General features: G+C 42.6%; 1 protein-coding gene across 2 annotated transcripts in view; it reads right to left on the bottom strand.

The window, feature by feature from the left end:
• The window catches only part of LOC132427276 (transducin-like enhancer protein 1), an 88,810-nt gene that overhangs the window by 50,231 nt on the left and 18,200 nt on the right, over positions 1-20,379 (bottom strand). Inside the window, exons 5-6 of one of the 2 annotated variants that reach the window (XM_060014586.1) lie at positions 9,520-9,582; positions 7,552-7,656 (exon numbers count right to left, since the gene is read on the bottom strand). In XM_060014586.1, coding sequence (XP_059870569.1) covers positions 7,552-7,656; positions 9,520-9,582 — 168 coding nt within the window. The remainder of the gene's footprint in view (positions 1-7,551; positions 7,657-9,519; positions 9,583-20,379) is intronic. The other variant, XM_060014587.1, reaches the window with a different exon arrangement.

The following is a 20,379-nucleotide window of genomic DNA, read 5'->3' as shown; positions in this document are numbered from 1 at the left end:
GAATTTCTGAAATTTAACCCACTTTATAACCTTTGGGAAAACTATGTCACACAGATCACAAACTGAACCCAACCAGAACTAAAACCATGCCCCAAAATAGCATCTTTAATGCTAAAAGCATGACAGTAAGTGGTATTTATAGCACTTGGTATTTAAACACTTTTAAGGGGGGGGGGAGTGAAAAGTAGCATTTATTGACAGTTCTCTCCAAGTCATCCTTGATTTTCTGCTATTTCTCTGTTCTTTAAAACACTCAGTTCTTATCTTGGGAGAGTGCAGAAAAAGAAAATTGGTGTGCTATGATAAACAAGTGGGAAAAGTGGGGAAGAGCTATGTGGCAGGAGAAACATCAAGGACACTACTACAGGAGTTATCTGAAAACCTCCCAATATGTGGATGGCCTCTCGCGTGAAGGGGACAAGGGTGATAAACAGGCAGAAACTGCTTGCTGGGGCCAAGAATTCGCAAGCCACTTGAAGACAATAAAATAAATAAATACATAAATCCATTGAGAGGCTCCATCTCGATGCAGGAGCCCACAGAAAATGAGATGCAGAAGCAACACTGATGGCCCGTACATAGGCAGGCACCAGGATGAAGGCCTAAAATTCTGAAAAGCATCTAAACTCGTCTTCACTGCTTCTGCATTTCAGCTAATCCGCACAGGCCAACTCATTCTGCATCACCCCCCGACTTATTCATCCTACCTGCCCTGGGTGTCTGTTTCCGTCGTGACTTAAAAGACCTAAACTAGAAAAAGTTTTTTAAAAGCCATGTTTACTTAGGTAGATCCATTTCTAAAACCATATAAGGCTTCAGTGAAAAGATGCTCGCATCATCAGCCATCAGAGAAATGCAAATCAAAACCACAAGTGAGACAGCGCGTCACACCCACCAGGAGGGCTAGAATCACGACAATGGACAATAACAAGTGTTGGGGGAGAAGCAGAGAAACTGGAATTCTCATCCACTGCTAGGGAGAATGTAAAATGGTACAGCCACTTGGCTGTTTAAGCTAAATGGAGTTACCATATGACCCAGAGTTCCATTCCTAGATATAAACACCAGATAAAAGAAAACATGTCCACATGTCCACAATCTGTACGCAAATGTTCACAGCAGCATTATTCGTAACAGTCAAGAGGTGGAAACAACCTAAATGACCAGCAACTGATTGGATAAACGAATGCAGCATATTGATGCAATGGAGTATCATTCATCAATAAAAAGGACTGAAGTACTTGCTACAACATCTATAGACCTTGAAAACATTATGCAAGTGAAATAAGCCAGACACAAAAGGCTACATATCATATGATTCCATTTATATGAAATGTTCAGAACAGGCAAATCCACAGAGATAGAAAGATTAGTGGTTGCCAGGGGGTTGAGGGGAGGGGGCATGGGGCCTGACTACTAATGAATATGGGTTTATTTTTGGAGTGATGAAAATGTTCAAGAATTAGATAGTAGTGATGGCTGTGCAAGTCTGTGAATATACTGAAAACCACTGAGCTGTGTGTGCTTAAAAGGGTGAATGATATGGTAAGTTAAGTCATCTATCAATTTTAAAAAAACTGCATAGATCTCATTTCTAAAATGAGATGCTCAACTTTCTCTTCTGAAGATTTTTCTTCTTCCTCTGAAAAGAGGGAAAATGTTATAATGCCTTCTTCTAAGAAATCCATATAAAAATCATACGAAAATATATGGGGAAATGAACAAGTAGACAATGCTTCAGTAAGTTTCCTGATAAATAAAAAGCACACTGCCCAATTCACTAGAACCCAGACACTGAAGCCAAGCTCTGCATTTGTCAGAGATACCTAGTTGTACCCTCAGTGAAAAAAAAAAAAAAAAAAACTAGCTCGACCTAAAGGAGAGGTAGGATGCATAAAAGACTTCTCTGAGATACTGCACCATCTCTTTGGAAAATTAATAAAAGGGCTAGACTGGTGGAATTTAAGTGGCAGGTATGTCACTAAATAGGAGCTGGAAGATCCATGTTTGTTGTCATCATTTTATTTACTCCCTTTGGTAGCAGGCTATGCATTATTCTCTCAGGGTGAATTTGTTTTATAAAGAAACTTACAGCTGGGTTATTGATGGGCTTTCCAGGGATTAACTGCATACTCATAAGAATAAGTGGCTAACCTCATCCTCTTAAACTTCCCACACTACAATCCTATAGATGTCTGACAGCTACAACCGGAGGAAAAAAATAATCCAACATTTTTGCTAATCCTTAAACCAGTCATCTCCTGCAACAATAGGGAGTCCTTTAGGTCTACAACTCAATCTCTCAAGGACAGAAAGGCTTCTTCTGCAGACACATCAGGAGTTTGTATTCACAGCCATCACCTACACAAATACACAGAGTCAGACACCACAGACCACCCTAGACTTCTTTTATTTCATACTAAGTTGTTTTAAAGTATAGAGAATTATAAATTTGCCTACGGAACAGGAGTATACACACATGACCACGAACTGGCGCCCCAAACCTGAGCCCCATAGGCCTTGACAGAAGTTATATTCATGGAAAGTAAGTCAGATCACATCCAAATAAACGAGAAAGGACAAACAACGCTGCTTACATTAACCCCAAATTTCCCTGAGTTCCCTGATGTTCATAGCACTGCTATGGGAAATTGTTTAAATTTTCTTATATCCAACAGTCAGCATCAAGGCAGCTATCAGAAATCTGGCATTCTGTGGTAGGGGAACTGTTCATCTGTCCATGTCTTCTGACTCTTCTCTCCTTCCAATTCTATCACAAGGATCCCCGCCACCTCCCAGGGCCAGCAAAAGGCCTGGTGCCCTTTCCTCTCTACGTTGAGTAAGCAAGCCAGTGATGCCTCGTCCTCACATTTTTGCTTCTCAAACCCCTCCATCTGCTCCCCTAACTTAGCTTTCCGCCCTGGTTCTGAACTTTAATAAGTTTGTTCGTCAAAAGTTAAATGGCAGTGCTTTTGCACTTCTGAGTCCTTATTAAAAGTCATTCAAGCACGACAACTTAATGGCAGGAGCAGAGCATCTGGCTGGGTCTAATCTCAAACACCAACATCCATGTAACCACCAGAAAAGACAAAGGAGGAGGTGACCTGCTGCTAGGAGCAATCGCCCCTTCACAGGAGCTTGGCCAACTGGACCCAGAGATCTGCTACAGGTGCTGAGAGAAACCAGGCAGACAGAACCTCAGTTCAGGGTGTCAGCACCACATGCTCGTTGAAGGCTGCCAGCCAAGGTCTTACCCCCCACAAAAGCCATGCAAGGTAAATGGTATTATCCATTGTCCTGTAGAAGGACACTGGTAGAGGTTAACTGGCTGTACAACGTCACAAAGCTAAGAAGTGGCAGTGCCGGGACTTCCCTGGTGGTCCAGTGGTTAAGAATCCACCTTCCAATGCAGGGGACACAGGTCCAATCCCTGGTCTGGGAACTAAGATCCCACATGCCGCAGGGCAACTAAGCCCGTGTGCCACAACTACTGAGCACGCAGGCCACAACTAGACAGCCCTCGTGCCACAACTAGAGAGAAGCCCGTGCCCCGCAACAAAAGATCCCATGTGCCACAACCAAGACCCAATGCAGCCAAAAATAAAATAAATAAACATTTTTTTTAAAATAAAAATAAAAAGTGGCAGTGCAAAGTCCCAACCAAGTGCATGTCATCCTAGGCCCAGGCTTTGTCCAGGTTAACACAATACAAACGGTCTTAGGAAGATGAGCATAAAACACTGAGAAGTTAGGCAGTAGGTATTTGGTTAGAAATAGATATACAACTATGTAACTGTTTCAATAAAGAAAATCACACTCTGCTAATTATTCTTTTACTCTTCGACTTTTTAATCAAAAAGCAACCATGTTTCTTTAGGGGGGTGGGAAAACTTGGCTGAGAAGAAGCACAAGGGGACTTCCTGGGGAGGTGGGAACAATCTGCACCCAGAGAGGAATGTGGGCTACAGGGTGTGTGCATGCGCCAGTGATCAATCCGTACACTCAGGAGCTGTGCATCTCACCTGTGAATTACACATCAATTTTTTAGAAAATCTGTGTGTGTACAGGTATGTATATATCCATATCTATATTTATATGATTTATATTAATTATACGTGATATAAACCCAATTAAAAGATAACACTAATTATTTGGAATCCCAATCTCAACTTAAAGTCAATTCTGTAGTATCAGAGCAGCTAGAAGAGAGCTCTTAGTTCCCAACTACCCAAATACTACAATGGGGAGTGATCTGAAGAGCCCGTCCGTCAATTTTCCTTTCCTTCTGGTAGCCATTAGCTATCCCACAAATAAAATGTTACGTCAGTCAATAACCTACTTCGGTTTGAGCATTTTTAATAGCATTCCAAACTAAAAAAAAAATCTTTGAGGAATGCTGATTAAATTGTGGAGACTATCCTGATGTTTGGGGAAAAAAAAAAACCACCAAGGTTCAAATACATAAGTTTCCTTCCCACAATGAACTTGTTTTCTCAAGTACAAGGGAGTTTGTGCCAAACCAAACAAACCCTGTATCTATTAAGATCTCTGCATTTTTACTGTTACAAGAACGTAACACGTTTAATAACAAAAGAGCTTATAAAAAGCAAAATTCAAAAAGTAAGGTTGCAGTTATTAGTCTGCCAATTACCAGATATGCCATCAGTCAAGCTGTTAAAAAAAAAAAGTATAACAAAAAATATCTCAATAGTTTCTCCAAGTATCAAATATCTAAGAAGCTTATCTTTCTTAAATACCAGGAATCTACGTAGGTTGAAGGCAGGTGCTGTGGTGAAAAAGATTTAAAATTCAGTATTTTCCGTCAGATATGAGAACTAAGTTTTCTATGCTGGTGAGAAATGGGCACCATTAATTCACGCTACAAAAACGGAAAAAACCATAACCTCTCTCTTCCTCCTAAAAGAGCAGCCACGGTCCCAGGACACAGCTGAGCTTACCTAGAAGCCTGGTGTCCTTGAGAAGATTTAACTTTTTCCAGGTTTGCTAAAGAGAAATATCTGTAGCCCTGTCAAGCAAGCAGTAAGCTCCTTGATTGTACCTTAAAGGGAATGAGAATGTTTCAGCTCATTTGCATTTTAAAGGGTACTCTTTCATGATCTTTCACACTTGTAATAGATGTCTAAACCGTTAAATTACTATTTCTTTTCTTAGCTTGAAAGTCGATGCAGACGAAGAGCATGGCCTCTCCCAGTGTTCTTTACCCTAAGTCGGTCCCTGAACAATACTGACAGCTGCTATCAAACCGGGCTGCATTTACCCTGCGCGCAGCTGCTGCTTGTAGGAACAGACAGCCTCCCAGAGCCTCCTCCCCTCTGGGGAGACAGGCTGACACACTGCATGTTCAATGAAGGGGTGCAAAGGTCTGCTGAATTGTCAACCCAATTTTATGCTACTTCGATTTTCCAGGACGCGCACAATTCCTTTCAAGCAAAAATCAAGCATATGCCACAGCATGAAACTTATGGTGCGGGATAATTATTGATCACTACAAACTTTAAAAGAGCCTGCTGACATAAATTAATATACTGATCCAAAAATTACAATTATAAAAGCCGCACATGCCAGTATGCTGAAGACCTGCAACTGGCGTTAGGTCTTGTGCTGGGCCCAATTCACTGATTTGGGTTATTGTTGCTAGCTATCAGAGCTAATCTGCCTTTATAATCTCAACAACATGTTTCCTGGACTAAAGCCATTCATAAAATTAGCGATTCATCTGCCCTTCCAGAACAACCTGCTATTTTTATTTTCTGATTCAACTCAAAATGAGTATTACCTATAAACATCTGGTTAACACAATTTCCTCCTTTCTAATGGACAGGATTGGGCAGCGCCTTTGAGAATGTAAGAGTACAAAGTTTTACCATTGAGAAATGATACGTAAAAATTCAGAGCCTATCAGAAAACAAACATGTTCCACAAAGTGTAACTGGGTACTTGAGAACTGCCTTGCATATGTTTTCCTTTAATCAAAACAGGCTTTTCCATCCTCATTCATCTGGGCTAAAAATTTCTGTGCTCGAGCTACAAGTACAATTTGCTATTAGTCTTTGCTAATCAAACACGGTACATGCAAAAGTACCAGTGAATATTTGATTTGATCTCTGAAATAAAGCAATTCATTACACAAGAAAAGCGTACAGAAGGCGGCAGACAAATGCAGATGTAATTGTGTTTTTTGTTGAATGTGATTAGAGAGCCCACTAAGTAACAGTCAAAAATGTGACACTGAGGGGGAGAGATGCAGAGCCCAGACCTGTGGGGAAGAGGAGGGGAGAATTGTTTATGCAGAGCTAAGCTGTCAAGTGTAATAAAGCAGCTTGAATAAAATTTAAGCTGAAAATCCACTGAAGCTCCCCATTTCAGGGAGGAAAAAGCTATTAAAAGGAAATGAAGGTCACCCTCCCAGTTTATTTCACCTAATTGACTGCCAATAGCTTACCACAGGCAACCCGACTGCAGATCTGCAATTGAGAAACTGATGAAAGGAGAGTTTTCAAGCTGAGGCTCATTCTTTAATCCTCCTTGGCTCTTATGTTTTTTCTCCATCTCCAGTTGGGATGTAATTTTAAACCCTGATGGATTAACTGGTTCCATTGTCTGTGGCCATCACTGCACTATGGCACTCTTAATCCGTACAGCAGCATGTCTAATTATCATTACAAAGTGTCTGAGGGAACTATAAAGACCAGCAGGGCATCTTCTCACAAGCAATTAACATAAATTGATAAATGAGTGATTTGAATCCGCTCAAGGCACTCACATATGAATAAAATCAGCAAGGACGGTCGCTTATTTCAGCTACTTCTTTCGCTTAGTCTGGAAGGGCAGAAAACATGAGAACCGTCCTGGATCCTGCAGTGAGGGGGCGGGGGGATGAACTCATGCAGGGGATGGACCCAACAGTTCACCAGGCTCATTAATGCGGAGCAAATGACTTGTGATTGACAACCAGTTGCCAGCAAGGAGCACTGACTGAACTCAACCCAGGAGAGCAGAAACCTGGTGAAAGGCTAGAGGGCACTAGGGCAGACAATCATCACTTCTTCAGCGGCAAGAGGGCTTTCTTTTCATTGGGGTGCCACTTAAAAATTCATGAAAGAGGCACAAGAAAAGCAAAACAGTTATGCATAGGTTCTAATACCCTGGGAAAGCAAAAGGCAAAAAAGCAAAAGACAACGAAATGAAATAATGCCGAGCTACGTCTTGACCTCACTGGGATCTAAAGTTTATACAACAGAAGTAAGGAAAGTACGTATTTAAAACCCTTGCCAAAGCTTTAACCTAAGGGAGCAAGATAAACTACATTTATTTTTCCATTGAAAAGAAGACTTATTTTTTCTTCCCCTCCTAAAAATGTTTCTATCATCTCCCTTATGCTAATCTTTCTTCCCCTACACACCTCAGCATACCTGACACTGCCACCCCCGGCTTATCAAATGGGTTAAGATCAAGCGACACAACATTATATATAGATAGATATATATTAAGCCAACAAATTAAGAAGAAATGAAAGCTGGTTATACACACTGTAGGAGGTAGACCTGGTAGGCCACGTACCCCGATGATGGCATTCAGCTCTGCCATGGTCACCTGTTTGGCACGTTCGACAGCCTGGGCCACCTGCTGTTGATGCTTTGAAAACAAGGAGAAGGAAAAGTGTTAGCAAGGCAGCCAAGACCTTCACTGTACCTTCCAACAATAAGACAAATGCCACATGAGGTGCAGACTGAAGTGTAATATGTCTTTAAATGTGAACTTGCTCGAGCACACATTGTTCCACAGAACACATAGACAAACGGCAAAGGAAAACTGAGAGCGGTGCATCCCTTAGTTCTAACCAACACCAGTTACCACTTTACTTCTGATGGGAATCTGGGGCTCAGAATGGTAGAAAGTCAAAGGAGCACATCAAAAATGGTAACGTGAGGCCTTAGAAAATAAACAGTATGGGATTTGGAAGATCACCCTGGTTCTCAGAATGGGTTTGCTATGATAAGTTTGAGCAGGAAAAGTTTACAGCCATTTAAAAACACCCCTTTTGATACTTAAAATGTAAATATTAAGCCTGCAATCACTTCTCTGGTCAACAAATCTCAACCCACCAGTTGGTTTTTGGAAACTCTGGGAATTCCTCTCCTCCTTTAACCCCTAGATGTTTCACCCTCCACAGGGGAAAGGAAAGACCCCGCCCCCCGCCCTCCCCACACACACTCTGAGATCACAGGCTGGAAATAGCCTGCGCACCTCCCAGCTGCACCCACAAATAAAAACAAAGCCACAGGTCTCTTTGGGAGAAAGGAGACTGTAGCAGAGACCAGGATTACTAAAATCTAATGAACAACAGGCTTCAAAAGGCCAACAGGGGACCTCCCTGATGGCGCAGCGGTTAAAAATCCACCTGCCAATGCAGGGGACTCGGGTTCGAGTCCTGGTCCGGGAAGATCCCACATGCCGCGGAGCAGCTGAGCCCACGAGCCACAACTACTGAAGCCCGCATGCCTAGAGCCCATGCTCCGCAACAAGAGAAGCCCGCGCTCCGCAACAAAGAGTAGCCCCCGCTCGCCGCAACTAGAGAAAGTCCAAGCGCAGCAAGAAGACCCAACGCAGCCAAAAATAAATTTAAAAAAAAAAAAGGCCAACAAATCTAAACTGTAACATCGAGTAAATAATATGCTGGAAAAGGCTGCCATAATAACAGCAGAGATGGTGCTACCCAGCATGGAAAAGTAGATGCCAATGAGAGCAAACACTCAGTATTCCAGCTCCAAGGCCCATAAGTTTTTCACTGTCTCAAGATATAAGCATCCTGTACACACTTAAAACAGTTTTGCATTTATTAGCTTGTATCCAAAAGTAAAGGCAAAACTAAAACATAACTAGCTTTGAGTCATAGATTACTCACATAAAGAGCTTTTCCCTCTCAAATATTAAGGGTAAACTTCTATTACTTTGTAACTTAATAAAATGGCTTATATATGTATATTAACTCCATAAGCTAAAGTAACATGAACAGGTAACATGAATGGTCTTATCCTTAATAGTATTGGCATCCACTCCCTCCATGGACAGCATTAAGTCAATCTGCCCCGAGGTACAAGGACAAAGGTAATATCTGCTCCCGTGGTCAAGTCAACCCTGATGGAACCATTTTTAAAATGCAGTAAACGAAAAGCTCTCTAGAGAAAGGACACGTGAATCATCGGTAGCTATCAAGCTTATTTATACTACTCCTCTGAGGAAAGAAAAGCTTTATGCTTGATAGTCGTTTTGCAGTTTTCCACAGAAAAAAATTAATTTAAGGTTGAGCTATTGTCACCACTTCTACAGTGTCCCCTCAGATCTGTTAGATGGGACAGCAGGGGGTTTACACACTTCAGCTGTAACAGATGTTCTTCACACTTGTTCCTCGTGATAAAATTAACATCTTAAAACTAGCTAATTTGCAAACAGAGAAGCAACATAATTGCACTTTAACAGCTGAACAGTTTTACTTACTTCCTGAGACAGAAATGGGATGACTTGTGCACAAATCGTATTCAATCTCTTGGCGATTTCAGTCTATAAAGACAAAGCAATATAAATGTTTAGTATATTTCATAATCAGTTCAGAAAGATAAAACTTCATACCCAACATCTGAGTCCTCCACTGCCTCACTCTTGAGGGCATAAAATTGCTTTCCCAGGCTATGTTAGCAATATTTATCTTGAGATAAACAGCAGATATTAATCCCACTTGCAAAGTAAGACATAATCGCACGCGTTATTGGTCACTTAAGAGATAATGGGTAGTTTAATTGAGCTGGAAAATCTACACAGTTTAAGGCTATGTAATCATTTAACCTGGTGGGATTGCAAACCTCTCCGAACACTTATTCAATAACGGCATATCAGGGCACATTCATACAGCAAGTTCATTCAAGCCGGAGTCAGAACCCTGGGGAGCAGGGGCACCGCCAAAGCAGTCTAGCTCTCAAGATAAGGTCTAGAGCAAGTGGAAGAAGACCTCCTTCCCACTTGTCTCAATGCCTGCACAACTGAAAGAGGACGTTAATGTTAGGAAGCCTTCGCTGAGCCTCAAAATTTCAAACAAGCCTAGAAAACACTGCTGAAACAGAACTCAAGTCCAGAGTGACAGTCAAGTCAAGGTATTCTGGCTATCTGTGACGTTTCACCACAATTCCGCATCAAATGCCAGGACCTCACTGACAGGGCCCACGGTTCCACTGAGTTTAGGAAAATGGGTCCTGAGTGTCTGCAGCACGGGCTGCTCTAGAGAAAGTAAGAAAAGTCCCTGCTCAGCTCCAAACGCACAGCAGTCCCTCTACAAGAGGGACAAACTGGCAAAGAAGGGAATGAAGTGTGCTCTGCTCCCAGGCTAGGGTAGGATCCACATGCCCACCCCACCTCCAACACCCTCCAGTAATGCAAAGGAGCCCTGCTTTCCTCTAACTCTGAAGAACCAGTTCTGCTTTAAAAAAAAAAAAAAAAAGTCATCCGAAGAGTCCCACATAGGCCTTATTTATTTCATCATTTTCTGTCAATGCTTACTAATGCTGCCTCTATTACTGAATTAGGCAATGAAAAGCATTACGAGAAGAAAATTATGAAGCGCAAAATCCATGCCCTTGAGAAAGAGAGAATGGAATAAGTGAGACAAAGTAGAAACCTCAGGAACTGTATAATCAAGTACATAAAAAAGAGCTGCCTTTTGTCCTCTGAGATGATTCCAGTTAACTGAGCAACAAGCCTTTGGTTTTATGGGATTGGATTTAGGCCAACCCAACTCAATTCTCCCTGACCACCAATGAGACAGGGTTACAGACAGTGCCTTGGAAGAAATGTACTGGAAGGGGAAAGGACTGGTATAGAGAACAAATCCATGACCTTGCTCGAACAAGCGGGGCAAACAGATACGTACATGCAAAAAGGGTGCAGCTGTACTAGGTGCAAACACAGAACTGGGTCAGCCCTACCCAGTTCATTTGATCACAGCCACCCACTCAAGCTAACTCAAGGTCATGAAAGCATGGGCGGGCTACCCTTGCCTTTGCAACAGGGTTCTACACTATATATCTGGGTAGATGTAAAGGAGTAGGGATGCCCTCTGTGGACTCTGAGGTCCTTGCTCCCCACTTCCTACCTGCCATACATTCCAACAGCATTCTGTACTTTTCCCATCTCTAAAATGTCCTTCATGTTTTCCAATTTTAAAAATGACATCCGCTCACTTTGAGCACATACACACAGATGTATACTATATAGAAATATACAAGAAAGTTAAAATAACCCTAAGTCCACCATCCAGAGATTACCACAGTAACATTCTGGTGAGCCTGGGAAGCAGCACCCCAGGCTCTCATTACCTGTGTGCGCACAAGCCCAGAGTGGAGAGAGACACTTTGATACAGAGGGGTCCCAATACGTATACTGCTTTTCCGTAATTTGTTATTTCCACTCAATAAAAACAGATATGAATAAGGACATCATCAATATATCCCACTTGGGCTTCCCTGGTGGCGCAGTGGTTGAGAGTTCGCCTGCCCATGCAGGGGACACGGGTTCGTGCCCCGGTCTGGGAAGATCCCACATGCCGCGGACCGGCTGGGCCCGTGAGCCATGGCCGCCGAGCCTGCGCGTCCGGAGCCTGTGCTCCGCAACGGGAGAGGCCACAGCAGTGAGAGGCCCGGGTACCACACACACACACACACACACACACACACACACACACACACACACACACACACACACACACACACACACACACACACCCCACTATACAAGCAGACGGGTGTCTCAACACTCCCAATATCAGGGGATATTTATGTTTCACCTAATTTTCCACAATTACACACTGTATGTCGAATAACTCTCTCCCTGGATCTCTAAAAGGAATCTCTAGAAGTGAAATCGCTAGGTCAAAGTGTATGCATATTTTAGACTGTAACACATGCTGATAAACTGCCCAGCAGAGAAGCTTACCAATTTACATCATCACCAGTCTATGAGGGTGCCTGCTCCCCCACCCAGTGTCAATACTGGGTTTTGTTAACCTTTTAAAAATCTTTATCCATCTAATAGATTTTAAAATGACCTCATTTTTATTTGCATTACTTGGATTCTTCCTGAAGTTAAACATCTTTTCATATATTGACTGGTCCACTTTATTTTTCCTTTCTCTTTTTTTCTTTTGGTATTTATTCATCCTTGTCTTTTGGTAGTAGTTCTTTCCATATGACAAATACTGACTTTTCCAGTTTTTCCACCTTGTTACCTGTCTTCAACCTTGCTTATGATGGATTTTTTGCTGTGCATAACTTTGTTTTTACGTGGTCAAACTAAAAAATAGTCTTCCTACGTTCCTGGCCTTTGGGTCAGGATTAGAACACCCCCAAATTACAGAAGCCATTCTTAATTTTCTTCTAGTGCTGCTATGGCTGTACTTTCTGCAGTTAATCACTTGACCTACACGGAATTTACTTTAGTTTAAGAAGGAAAGATGATCTCCTCTTTAATTAATAATTATATATGTTATTACATAGAGTGGCTTCAAGGTAGAAGTGAACTTGACTGTCAGGGAACAGTTAAGACCTGGTCTGAATGAAAGCAACTTGTAAACCTTTAACATTAAACATTTAATATTAAGAACAAAATAAAAGAAGTACAGATTAAAGCACAGACCATAAAATTGAGTTAGAGTAGCTAAGACTAAAACAGGAGGACCAGGGTTAAAGTTCAAAGCTCAAACTGATGAAGAAACATCAAAAGCCATACCATTTGTCCTGGGAATTCTAAATAAATGGTCTGGAGAAGAAACGGAAATAAGAACAACAGAGAAGGATCTTTTCCCAGCTGTCTCCTCCCTCTGCCAGGTCTATAAACCCTAATCTTAAAACTATCCTCTGACAAGTGAGTTTAACTTTGATCACAGAGGCCTGGATTCAAATCTCACCTCTGATTTACCTTAAAATTCTCCGAGCCAGCTATAGAGTACCTACTCCTAGCAGCGTGAGGATGCAACTTATTTCCCTGACGGTGCTTTGGGAGGTCTAAGACATCACCACCACCCCAGCCCTTAAAATAGTCTGGATGGCAGCATAAGAACTGACAGTGATTCTTTAGTATTATCTCTTGCTTCAACACAACGGTATTCTGATAAGAACTTTAATTTAGCACAAATTAACAAGTAGTAGTGTTTTCCACCCGTGCTTCTATTCCTGACCACAGAGTTTACAAGCAGGTTAAACTGTATAGTTGACCCTGCTTAAGCAGGTGTTAAGAAAGTTCTGTAATCTTTTCAGACTGCCTTCTTTCTACCTCTTCCAAAGACTAGACAACTCCAGTGGGGGGAAAAAAAAAACAAACTGCAGGCTAACTGTATTTCCCACCTGGAAATCATTTTCCTGCCCAAAGCTGAAGACGTATGTGGTACCTGCTAACAGTCATAACGTTTATAAGGAAACTTACCCTGTGCCTGTACTTCTGACACCATGTAAGGCAACAAAACTAAGTCAGCATTCAAGAGCTAGCCCTAAACTAGATTTGTGTGGAAACTTTGTGCCCAGAAACTTAACCAGCTTGATTAAGGCCCCAGCATCAGGCCTTACTTCAGGGACAGCCACCACCCACTGAGGCAGCAGGAAGCAGGAGTCCAAATTATCTGTCTAGAACCAGCTTTTATTCTCCCTGTCAAGGCCAACTCCCTTCTCACTGACTTGCTTATGGTAACACGGTTGGCCCTCATAATCCAAACACTTGGGTTTGCATCTCAGCACACTAGTATTAGGTGTCCTGAGATAAGTCACTTCAACCACTGAGCCCCAGGGTCTCTTATCACCGACCTACTTCAGTGTTTCAGCAGAATCAAGTAAGCTAATATGTAAACTACAGCTGCACTATTACGAAGTGCTTTGCTCTTATCCCAATCCTTCAAGGCCTACCTCAAATCCATGTAGAAGCTGCCTGTCTCCCATAACACCAATAGACAAACTCTAGGCCCTTCAAGATCCCCCAAAGCATTTACCATCATTTGGCAAACTAAGACTTTATGTTTAACATCACATCTTACGTGAAGCTTCTGGACAGTTTCCTAACAGCTTCCAGCATCGAGTCTTCTCAACATAACAGGGAAGCAGAAGGCTCTGGCTGAACGCTTTGATACAGCTCCTCGCTGAATCCTCCCCACCAAAACTGACCAGAGGGTACACATTCCACATGGGGGACTTTCAAAGGAATGCCTCGCTGAACCAAAACGGAATCCCCGTACACCCTAAACTCAATGACCAAGATGTAACCACAAAAACCGTTCCTAACCAGTGTCAGAATAAAGTTCTGTTTATAGTAAGAAATTGTGTCTTAGTAGGTACAAGATTCAGGTACATGTATATTTTAACTGAGTTAAATAGGCCAAATATCTCAAAGGCCGGCAACGAACCAAACCCTGGTACATGTTGCAGAGCTCTTAAACTGAAGACGTGTTCTTCTGAGCACCTGAACTTCAGTTTTTAGACTTCATGATTCCTAAAAGCTCGGCTTTCCACCTTTTCATACTCCTCCCACCTCATCTAATTTCCAGACTGAAGAGCCAGCCTGCTCCCCAACGGCTGCCCACTTCTCCACTACACACAGAGTAATATATAATGAAGGTTGTTGTAGGCTGGAAGCAGGGCGAGCACTGCTTAAGAGTAACTGCCCATGGGTCTCAAAGCAACACAACGGCACCTGGCCCAAAGTCAGCTTACGGAGGGGAAACTCCACCACCATTAAATTGCAAATTGATGGATCATAAAAAATGCCGCTTATGCTGAGGGCTGGCAAACTGATCTTTCTGTTTCCTCAAACCAAGCAGGAGGCCAAGAGAAAAACACAGTGGAGAGCTGGTAAGAAATGCCTGGCAACAGATAAACAGGCAAGAACATGAAAACAAAGCGCACAAAAGGAAATAGATAATCTCTAAATCCCTTCTGACGAGAAGGTTCAGAGTCTGTGAAATGACAGCCTTCAATACAGAAAAATGTTCAACCTCACCAGCAACCAAATAAAATGCAAATGTTGTTGTAAGTAAAGTGGGTCATTCTGCGCCAGTTAAGTTAGTTTATTAAAAATAAATTAATGAAATCCAACGATGATGAGTCTTCTGGGAAACTGGAGCAATCACACATTACTGATGACAGAGTAAATCGGTACAGTTGTCTTGGAAAGCAACCGGGCAATGTGTTTCAAGTGCATGAAATTATTCAAACCTTTTGGTAAGGCTTCCCACAGCTAAAAATTTATCATAAGGAAATAGTTCAAATGAAAAGCATTCCATGCATGAAGCTGCTCACTGCAGCACGAGTTTCAAAGCAAAAGAGGAAAAGTCAGGTAAAAATATAACAGTCGTTCAACACATCACAACCATCTGCAGCTTTTTAAAAACTTAACATTTGCCCTCCTGATAAATCAGTTGTCTAGTACTAGGAGAAAGGGTTAAATACACGACATCAACCCAAAGCCAAGGCAAATAACCATTTTAAAGTCATGTTTATGATAATGATGCTTAAATGGCCAACACATTTACTAGATGAAGCAGGAGGGGAAGAACAAAGCTGTGCTGTTAGTGTGACTGTTTTTTGTTTGTTTTACAACATATGCATGTGGCCAAGCGCTGTAATTTGATACCCCAAATAAAACCAGTGATTATCCTGCTGTAGCCGGGTTATCAGTGCCATTTTCCCCCCTCCAGTGACCTTGTAGATGCCGCCCTTGATTTATCGTTTGGATGTATCATTAAACAGGGAAGGGAGCAAAGGGTGATCAGGCCCACCACTCCTGTGATTGACCCTGGCACTGAGTCACAAGGAGGCTGGCAAACCCTGAAACCCTTTGGGTGCCCGGCCCTGTAACAATCTTCATGTCACATACGGAGAAGTCAATGCCTGAAGGAAATGATTTGCCCAGGATCATAAAGATTAAAAGCCACGTTGTTGCCTAGTCCTTTCTCCAGGAAGCAGAAGTGGGAAATTGGAACATACTCTAGACCAGAAACAAAGCTGATGTACTCAGCCTTGTTTGCAAAGCAATACAGCCCTAACAGGACCACAGCAGTACAAGGCCAAGGCCATGTCATCGCTCAGCCAACAATGGTACTACAACAAGTGGCCCCAGTCTGTCACTGACAGGGTCACTGTACTCCTGCTGTCTTTGGCAGAAGTACAGTGCAAGGCAAAGTAGGCATTTCACAAGGAGCCACAGTTATAAATTGCAAACCTTAAATAAACAAGTAGCAGCCGAACTGTACTTTTGTCCTCCCCTTCGCAGGCAAAGAGAATTAGTGCCTCAGGCCTAGCATCAGACAACCTGGCCCACCAGTAAAGCAAAATCCACAAAAACACATCCTCAAGTACATCTCTATTTCCTGAAGATGACATCTGATGTGCCTAAAGAAAATTCAAGGTGTTTGACTAAAACTGCATACCCAAAATGATATACGCAAAACTCTGCAAATAAACTTCCAACACTCCCCCCACCCCTTTACAGGAGGGGGAAAGGCTTCTTGGCCTAGAGACCTCCTTCAGAACACTGGCGAGTCACCAGACCATCTCCCATCCTAGCACCATGCTTCACCAGCACACTCATGAAAAGCGAATTTTATCTGAAGTTCTAATGCATCAGAGTAGCTCTGTTTAAAATACAATGACGTCGATAAATGACTAACCACAATTTGGGGGAAATCCAAATGAAAAGGACTTGGGGTCTCTAAGCTGATGACATAATGGTTACGAGGTTATCGGCGGTTTTCAAACGTAAGAATGCATCAGGATCACCTGAAAGGCTTGGTAAAACAGACAGCTGGGCCCACGCCTAGAGTTTCTCAGCCAGGAGGTCTGGGGCCCCAGCATCTGTATTTCTAACAAGGCCCCAGGTGCTCTGCAGCTTGTTGGACTAGGGACCACACTTTGAGAACAGTGCCAATGAATAACCATGACAGCGGCAGCATCTACTGCTTAGTACACACCAGCTCCAATTACATCCAGGGTCTAAGCGTCAGTCAGCGTAGGTGCCCTTGGAGACTGGACCGGAAGGTTAAAATAACTCACCTAGGTCAGAAACAGGAGGGGAGGTCAGGCCTGCCTTTCTCCAAAGCCTTGCCACAGTGAGAGATGACCGCCTTTCTCCACACTTTTTTTTTTTTTTTTTGCAGTACGCGGGCCTCTCACTGTTGTGGCCTCTCCCGTTGCGGAGCGCAGGCTCCAGACGCGCAGGCTCAGCGGCCATGGCTCACGGGCCCAGCCGCTCCGCGGCATGTGGGATCTTCCCGGACCGGGGCACGAACCCGTGTCCCCTGCATCGGCAGGCAGACTCTCAACCACTGCGCCACCAGGGAAGCCTTTTTTTTTTTTTTAACATCTTTATTGGAGTATAATTGCTTTACAATGGTGTTAGTTTCTGCTTTATAACAAAGTGATGAATCAGTTATACATATACATATGTTCCCATATATCTTCCCTCTTGCGTCTCCCTCCCTCCCACCCTCCCTATCCCACCCCTCTAGCTGGTCACAAAGCACCGAGCTGATCTCCCTGTGCTATGCGGCTGCTTCCCACTAGCTATCTATTTTACGTTTGGTAGTGTATATACGTTCATGCCACTCTCTCACTTTGTCCCAGCTTACCCTTCCCCCTCTCCATATCCTCAAGTCCATTCTCTAGTAGGTCTGTATCTTTATTCCCATCTTACCCCTAGGTTCTTCATGACATTTTTTTCTTAGATTCCATATATATCTGTTAGCATATGGTATTTGTCTTTCTCTTTCTGACTTACTTCACTCTGTATGACAGACTCTAGGTCCATCCACCTCACTACAAATAACTCAATTTCGTTTCTTTTTATGGCTGAGTAATATTCCATTGTATATATGTGCCACATCTTCTTTATCCATTCATCCGATGATGGGCACTTAGGTTGCTTCCATCTCCTGGCTATTGTAAATAGTGCTGCAATGAACATTGTGGTACATGTCTCTTTTTGAATTATGGTTTTCTCAGGGTATATGCCCAGTAGTGGGATTGCTGGGTCATATGGTAGTTCTATTTATAGTTTTTTAAGGAACCTCCATACTGTTCTCCATAGTGGCTGAACCAATTCACATTCCCATCAGCAGTGCAAGAGTGTTCCCTTTTCTCCACACCCTCTCCAGCATTTATTGTTTGTAGATTTTTTGATGATGGCCATTCTGACTGGTGTGAGATGATATCTCATTGTAGTTTTGATTTGCATTTCTCTAATGATTAAGGATGTTGAGCATTCTTTCATGTGTTTGTTGGCAATCTGTATATCTTCTTTGGAGAAATGTCTATTTAGGTCTTCTGCCCATGTTTGGATTGGGTTGTTTGTTTTTTTGTTATCCAGCTGCATGAGCTGCTTGTAAATTTTGGAAATTAATCCTCTGTCAGTTGCTTCATTTGCAAATATTTTTTCCCATTCTGAGGGTTGTCTTTTGGTCTTGTTTATGGTTTCCTTTGCTGTGCAAAAGCTTTGAAGTTTCATTAGGTCCCATTTGTTTATTTTTGTTTTTATTTCCATTTCCCTAGGAGGTGGGTCAAAAAGGATCTTGCTGTGATTTATGTCCTAGAGTGTTCTGCCTATGTTTTCCTCTAAGAGTTTGATAGTTTCTGGCCTTACATTTATGTCTTTAATCCATTTTGAGCTTATTTTTGTGTATGGTGTTAGGGAGTGTTCTAATCTCATACTTTTACATGTACCTCCACACATTTTTACAAAACAAAACCAAGGCAAGAACACAAACTGGGGCTGGAGGAACCCATCTGACTACTGTGGGAAACCTCAAACAATATTCATTCAAATGAGTCCACCTGTGGCAATGTAATCTTGCCCCTTCTTCAACCTGATGATTAAAGCAAAACAAAGAGTACCAGATGACAGAACCCCATCAGTGGCTCAATTAATGAGAACACAAGTCGCCAATTATGGGCAGATCCTAACTTTTATGTTCCGTCTCCCCCCTCATTTGGCAGCTCCTGCAAGCAAGCATTCTAAACCCCAGCCCTTTCCAAAGGGGCACAGACTCTCTCCTTTCACTGCTCACCTTTCACACTCACAGCTTCTCTCCAAACAAGAAGGGGTTAAAATAAAGGGAAAGAATAGCCTGCTGAAGGCTGCCGAGGCGAGATAGCAACACTAATTGCTCCCATACTCCGGCTCCTCGAGAGGCAGATTGCAAGGGCTCGCATCTCCAGAGAAAGCTCTGGGATCTTCGCAGCAGCTCTCAGCAGAGCAACTCAAGTGCCCTTAATTGTTTATGTTCTTAATGCAGAGCCTCTTGAATGCATTCATTTTTAATAGCAGGCTTGAGTGTGGGGCCCATCAAAGAATGACAAAGCAACTCTATTCACTGGTCCTCCTTCTTGCAATGACGGTCTTCTGATTTATTTGCAAATGACAAGCTTGGCAGGCTCCACTTGAGGGCTGCCCTCTTTTTTTTTTTTTTTTTAAGAATTCAGTTGCATTTTCCATGATGAAGTTGAGTCTGCAACGCTGTGTATTTGTGTAAATTCTTCCCCCTTCAGTTCCTTCTAATTAATGACTTAAATGTTTTGACCCAACTGTTGCCAAGCAGTGCATTTGGGCTTCACTTTGTCATTCTGGTAAAGATGCATCCTTGACAAAAGCATCGCAGCTGTTTCAGTGCCTGAACAGCACATTTCCATCATTCAGAAACCCTTGTTATGGAGTTCAGAAAGTGCTGTTCACAGGAAATTGTAATGACTTGTCCCATGATGGAAAAAGACAGCGTTCGGTGGTGTCAAAGGAAAATGCACTCTTGTGCACCACAAGAAGGGTTTCAAGACAAACGCCACGGGGTGAATCACGGAACGCTACCGTGAAGTCACCACCTATTGTTCTGGGAATGGAAAGAGAGCAAGCCTACACCTTTCACCTTCTTCACAGGTCTTAGTCATTAGGGAGCTCATGAGAAATTAGATAATATCATACAGTAGCAGGAAGATCAGTGGGAGGAAGAGCCAGCTACATCATCATGGCATGAAGGCTAAAATTACAATTACGAAAATAAAATATGCCTATGTAAAGACAAAGACTGCACGGGAATATGCAAAAACCAAGTCGCCTCGGAAAACCAGGTTTATGAGAATGGTCTTTATTCAGAACTTGGAATGTTATTTTCCTCGCAATAACACTTAAACCCTTTCCTTTTCATCATGGCAATCTTTTAGGCCTGTGTAACCCGTCTTTGGTTGGTACTGACTTCCAAGGGTCTGTGTCACTATGTCCCTGACTTCCATCATGACAAAGCCAACACCAAGTGCCCACAACTATAAAGCACAATTTATCATTAGC

The sequence above is a fragment of the Delphinus delphis genome, chromosome 6, assembly GCF_949987515.2.
Source record: "Delphinus delphis chromosome 6, mDelDel1.2, whole genome shotgun sequence".
Taxonomy (NCBI): domain Eukaryota; kingdom Metazoa; phylum Chordata; class Mammalia; order Artiodactyla; family Delphinidae; genus Delphinus; species Delphinus delphis.
Note: the sequence above shows the minus strand (reverse complement) of the source record. Positions and strands in the feature narration are given on the sequence as shown.